Source organism: Cyprinodon variegatus, unplaced genomic scaffold, assembly GCF_000732505.1.
Source record: "Cyprinodon variegatus isolate N-32 unplaced genomic scaffold, C_variegatus-1.0 Scaffold68, whole genome shotgun sequence".
NCBI classification, from domain to species: Eukaryota; Metazoa; Chordata; class Actinopteri; order Cyprinodontiformes; family Cyprinodontidae; genus Cyprinodon; species Cyprinodon variegatus.
Genome location: NW_015150521.1, coordinates 1,771,230 through 1,776,712, shown reverse-complemented (window position 1 = coordinate 1,776,712; position 5,483 = coordinate 1,771,230). Strand labels below are relative to the sequence as shown.

General features: G+C 35.8%; 1 protein-coding gene across 1 annotated transcript in view; it reads right to left on the bottom strand.

Annotated features, from left to right (window-relative positions):
• LOC107083054 (myosin heavy chain, fast skeletal muscle-like) overlaps positions 1 to 3,908 on the bottom strand; it is a 10,329-nt gene extending 6,421 nt beyond the window's left edge. Inside the window, exons 1-15 of the mRNA XM_015371995.1 lie at positions 3,856 to 3,908; positions 3,555 to 3,777; positions 3,275 to 3,418; positions 3,020 to 3,176; positions 2,887 to 2,914; positions 2,690 to 2,801; positions 2,406 to 2,498; positions 2,257 to 2,320; positions 2,068 to 2,166; positions 1,879 to 1,982; positions 1,668 to 1,806; positions 1,443 to 1,561; positions 659 to 808; positions 399 to 569; positions 1 to 293 (exon numbers count right to left, since the gene is read on the bottom strand). Of these exons, the coding sequence (XP_015227481.1) occupies positions 1 to 293; positions 399 to 569; positions 659 to 808; positions 1,443 to 1,561; positions 1,668 to 1,806; positions 1,879 to 1,982; positions 2,068 to 2,166; positions 2,257 to 2,320; positions 2,406 to 2,498; positions 2,690 to 2,801; positions 2,887 to 2,914; positions 3,020 to 3,176; positions 3,275 to 3,418; positions 3,555 to 3,758 (1,877 nt within the window). The 5' untranslated portion in view covers positions 3,759 to 3,777; positions 3,856 to 3,908. The remainder of the gene's footprint in view (positions 294 to 398; positions 570 to 658; positions 809 to 1,442; positions 1,562 to 1,667; positions 1,807 to 1,878; positions 1,983 to 2,067; positions 2,167 to 2,256; positions 2,321 to 2,405; positions 2,499 to 2,689; positions 2,802 to 2,886; positions 2,915 to 3,019; positions 3,177 to 3,274; positions 3,419 to 3,554; positions 3,778 to 3,855) is intronic.
• Between the last annotated feature and the right edge of the window lie 1,575 nt (positions 3,909 to 5,483).

Below are 5,483 nucleotides of genomic sequence, written 5' to 3'. Positions count from 1 at the left end.
TGAGATGCATACAGGAAGCACAGCAGTTTGTTTCCAGACTTCTTGTAGAGCTGAATCACAGAATCATTCAGTGGGTCCTTGTTCTTGTCCAGCCAGCCAGTGATGTTGTAGTCCACTGTACCAGCATAGTGAACCAGGGAGAAGTGAGCCTCAGCTTTGCCCTTTCCAGGCTTTGGCTTTTCAAAGGCCCTGTTCTTGCCAAGATGCTGATCAATCAGCTTGTTCTTGAAAGTTGTATCAGAGGCTTTGGGGAACATGCATTCCTCCTCAAGGATGGAGAAGATGCCCAATGGCTGAAAAACAATCAGTTTATTTCAGAATGTAATTTCAATCACAAATTACTGGAAGGTAAATTAAAATGCATGTAATTAATTTCCTTTAACATTACAGCCACTCACCTTCTCAATAAGCTCAATGCAGGCAGCCAAGTCCATACCAAAGTCAATGAATTCCCAATCAATGCCTTCCTTCTTGTACTCCTCTTGCTCCAGGACAAACATGTGGTGGTTGAAGAACTGCTGCAGTTTCTCATTGGTGAAGTTGATGCAGAGCTGCTCCAAGCTGTTATACTGTAATTATAGAAATAAATTAACTGATTTGCAAATGCAACAATAGTTTTTTCTTCCTTTTTTTTTTCTTTTTTTTTTTTTTTACTTACATCAAAGATCTCAAATCCAGCGATATCCAAGACTCCAATGAAGTAGGCTCTTGACTGCTTTGTGTCCAGCATCTCATTGATACGGATGACCATCCACAAGAACATTTTCTCATAGATAGACTTGCACAGAGCACTGACACCATTGTTGACCTTAAAGATATAGTAATGACCAAACAATGAAAATTCATGGGCGGAGGATATAGAAATGTAAACATGTACCACGTGCAAGGGCATTTTCAAAATTGGAGACTCAGCTGCAGCTACAGTTTTTGCTAATGTTTTAGTGCATTTGAAAGCCAGGTGAGAGCTAACTCACAAAAATATCTGTGCTCATTGATGCCACAAATTAGGTGTTGGTTAAAAGCTAGGGGTCAGAGATTAACCTGATTTTTTGTTTTAATGGCCACATTCAATCTTCCTGTAGAACACACAATCTGTTCACTTTAAAATGCAGTCATCTCATAAGGTTTTGCCTATAGCGAATTAAACCATAAAGGTTCAGTACAATCTATTACTTTCAGAGGATGAATATTCTTGCATGCTGAAGGTTTTTCTTTTCTTTTGTTATTTGCTTCTCTATACACAAAAAATATTTTCTAAGCAGTAGGAATGTTTTGAAATTTTGCTTATGCTAGCTCTCAAAAATGAATTTTATATCCAGCTGCGAGGGAACAAATTATGAAAAATGCCAAGGTGGGGTTGACTACTTTTGCAGGCCTTTGTAAATTTTGTATTTCTTCAACCACCAATGAAATATGTTTCATGTTAGATTGGTTTAAATTACCTGTGGGACGGTCTGACCTTTGGTGACCATCTCATTTCCGACCTTGACTCTTGGGTAGCACAAAGCCTTCAGCATATCAGCTGAGTTCAGACCCAAGAGGTAGGCGATTTTATCAGCCACTTTTGGGAAAGATATATAGCACATTGTTATGTTTATACATTCAAAACAAATTTTACCTTCAACAGCCAAAGTATAGGATGAAATTGATAATGTTCTATAAATTACCCTCAGTGCCATCAGGTTCAGCCTGCTCCTCTCTCTGCTTCTGCTTGAACTTCATGGCTCCGTGATGCATCACAGCTCCAGTGAGCTTGTAGATATTAAACTTCTCATCAGCAGTAAAGCCCAAGATGTCAATTGCAGTCTGTGTAAAAAAAGGAAAGCTTTAAATACTCTGCACATATTTTTTTAAGTAATCATCCTCCTGTAATTTTACATCTGTAGCAATGAACTCCTCCACATCATCGATACTCTTGACAGTGATTTCACCCTGGCTGATCATTGGGAAGTCATAGGGGTTGGTGGTGATCAACAGAGCATCTGGAAAGACGGAGGCAAATCACTGTCAGTTCGATTGTATATAATGGTATGTTTTCTCAGTTAAGACTTTGTGTTGGGCTTTTACCAATGAGCTCAGGCTTGTGGCCTGTCATCAGCTGATAGAAGATATGGTAGCTCCTCTCAGCAGACAGCTGGAAGGTGACACGGGACTTCTCAAGCAGATCTGAGGATAACATGAATACATGTAGGAACTCAGTAAAAACTTTATTGTATTCTCAATGTAAGTGCTGATAACATCATATTTTTGGCTTACATGTTTCAATATCAGCTGAGGCCAGCTTTCCACTGGTGCCAAAGTGGATCCTGATGAATTTACCCTAAGCAAAATTACAAGCATGTGTTACATGTTTATGAATTTAGGAATAAAACATTAAGGAACATTTTAGCGTTGACTGAACTTACAAAACGGGAAGAGTTGTCATTCCTGACTGTCTTGGCATTACCATATGCCTCTAGCAGAGGGTTGGCAGCAACAATTTGGTCTTCCAGGGAGCCCTACAAGATGAGTTGTTTACATAAATATGTTTAAATGGTCAATTGTAAATGCCGTGTAGTTGTACAAGACTAAGGACCCTAAAGCACTTTACACTACATTCAGTCATTTATCAATTCATGCACACATTCACACAATGCCCATTTAAGCAATATTTTGAGGAAATGTTACTGCCTAAAACACATATAATTACCTGCATTTTGCTAGTGGGCTGAGCGTCCTTTTTGCCACCCAGAGCTGCAATTGTTGCAAAGTACTGGATGACACGCTTGGTGTTGACAGTCTTTCCAGCACCAGATTCTCCGCTGTGGTACAAGAGACACATTTTAACTCTAATTTTTAGTACTGTTCATGAGAGAGACATCAATGCAGTTTTTTTAATGTACTCACGTAATCAGGATAGACTGGTTCTCACGATCTGCAATGTACATAATATTTTAGTAACTGTATTAATTGATGTGAACATGGATAGATTTCCTCTATTCACTTTTTTGAAAACTATTATGGGGAGCTTTGATCTCACCTGTGTGCATGAACTGATAGGCATTGTCAGAGATGGAGAAGATGTGGGGTGGGGCTTCAATCCTCTTCTTGCCTCTGTATCCTGATACAACAACAGCATCATATACAGGAAGCCACTTGTATGGATTCACCACCACGCAGAACAACCCAGAATATGTCTGTAATAGCAGATGACATAAATAATGTTTGTCTTTTTCATGCATAGTAAGAAAGGATTTTTGCTTTAAGACTATTTTTGACTGTGATGGAAACTCACGTAGATCATCCATGATGCAAAACGCTCTTTGAGGTTATACAGCACACAAGGCTCATTAAGGTGGGTCATCATGACCATGTCCTCAATCTTATCATACTTTGGAGGATTCCTTGGGTGAATCTCATCCTCTTTGACTGTTACAGTCTATTAAGAAATAAGCATTGTGGTTATGTCTTTTAAAATGTTCAATTTAAAGATTATCTTTTAAGAAAAAGCTAAAAATTCTAGATTCATGTATCAGATGTAAGCAGTCTGTAAATAGTGAATTTATCAGATTTACCTTTCCTGTATCTGTTTCAACAGTGGCTTTGCCACCCTCTCTCTTCACAAGTTTGCATTTGAGGTACATCTCATCAGGATCTACCACAAAGAAAGCTGACTTTGCATCGAATGGAGTTGTCTGGGCTTCAATCCTCTCCTTTTCAGGCTTCCGGAGGTATATGGCCGCCGGGCCATACTGCTCCATCTCCGCATCTGTGCTCATGGTGGCACTTTTGTTGAGACTGAAAATATAAGTTCAAATGAGTCCATAATAGAGTTAGCATGTTTATATTCTTCACGTTTGCTTATTCATTCATTACCTCCGCTAGATGGAAAGAAGAATATGGACTGTAGCCTGGGCTGACCTGTAAAGATGCTGGGAAAAAAAGACATGTATAATGAGTTCTGTATTAGAAGTTTGTAAGGTTAAAATATATCAAAGACAAACATCACATACAGCAAAATGTTTTCTTATATAAAATTCTAACCCTTCTCCTTTGTATCTTCCCTACAGCTATATCAAAATCTATTTTCTTTATAAAGCAAATGTTAAAAACAAATATATTTAACCAACCTGCTTTGCATTACTAAAATAGGTCAAACCCAAACACGTAATTACAACAACAACAATAATAATAATAATAATAATAATAATAATAATAATAATAATAACAATAACAATAACAATAACAATAATAATAATAATAATAATAATAATAATAATAATAACAATAATAACAATAATAATAACAATAACAATAATAATGGCATCATATTAGTTACTGCAACATTTAATATCCCTTTGGGATCAATAAAGTATTTTTTTGAATTAAATTGAACAATTACAATAATGCTAATTGCTATTAGAGACAGACTACTGGCCTTATACACCAGCACCATGTAACCTATTTACTTATTAATGCAATGACATTTATTTAAAGGCAACCAATGTTTAACCATAACACATATAATGGAATCTAACATGAAAATATGTTCCAATATGGATTTTAGGGAACTGCACAATAAGGAAACATAAATATGATGAAATGCCATCATGATAAAACAGGTTTAGCATTCATGTAAAATCAAGGATAAAATATAACACAAGAATATATTGCATAAACAAGAGCTATGACTAACATCTTAGTGAATGCACATACCTGTCACTGCTGCCTATCAGTTCAGGCAGAAGTCTGAAGCTCCTTCCTTTATAGAGGGTGGGAGTGCCTTGTCAGCAGTTGCCACTCACCTAGTTTGGGCATGATCTCTAATTAACATCTTGTTAAAATTTGTAGAAATTATACAAATTATATATACCTTCATAGCTTCATGTTTAGAAAATATTTTTCTGTCATATTATAAATATATTATGATTTTTGGGATTAGACATTTTAAGGATGCAACAATTTCAGAAAAGGTTCAAATTAAATATCTGAGATGCACTATGTTAGGAAACAATAAACCCCCCAAAAAAGATTGACTTCATGTATGAGATAAGGAAAATCAGGGAAATAGTAGCACATAAGTGTTTATGGATAAGAGCCACAAATAGATTCAAAACATGGTCCACTACAGTCTCGACATCAGAAAAATTAAGTGCTGACAAAATAAAGGTATTCATTTTACAGTCCAAAATGGGGCTTAGTAAGGACCCAAAAAATATAGATATTTATTTAACAAGATGAAAAACCAAGACATGCTGTGAACATTTAAAAGCTTTTACAGCCATGAGCTGCTTTTGCAGTTGTTTTGGAAAGATGACAAGGTTCCACTGATATTCAGTTCCCAACCACATAAACATATGAAATGGTTTGCTGCAAAGTTTAGCTTTAATCAAAACCATGATAGATAGATCATATGAAAATATATTTATAGTACTTTAATGCATCATATAAATTATATATATATATATATATATATATATATATATATATATATATATATATAT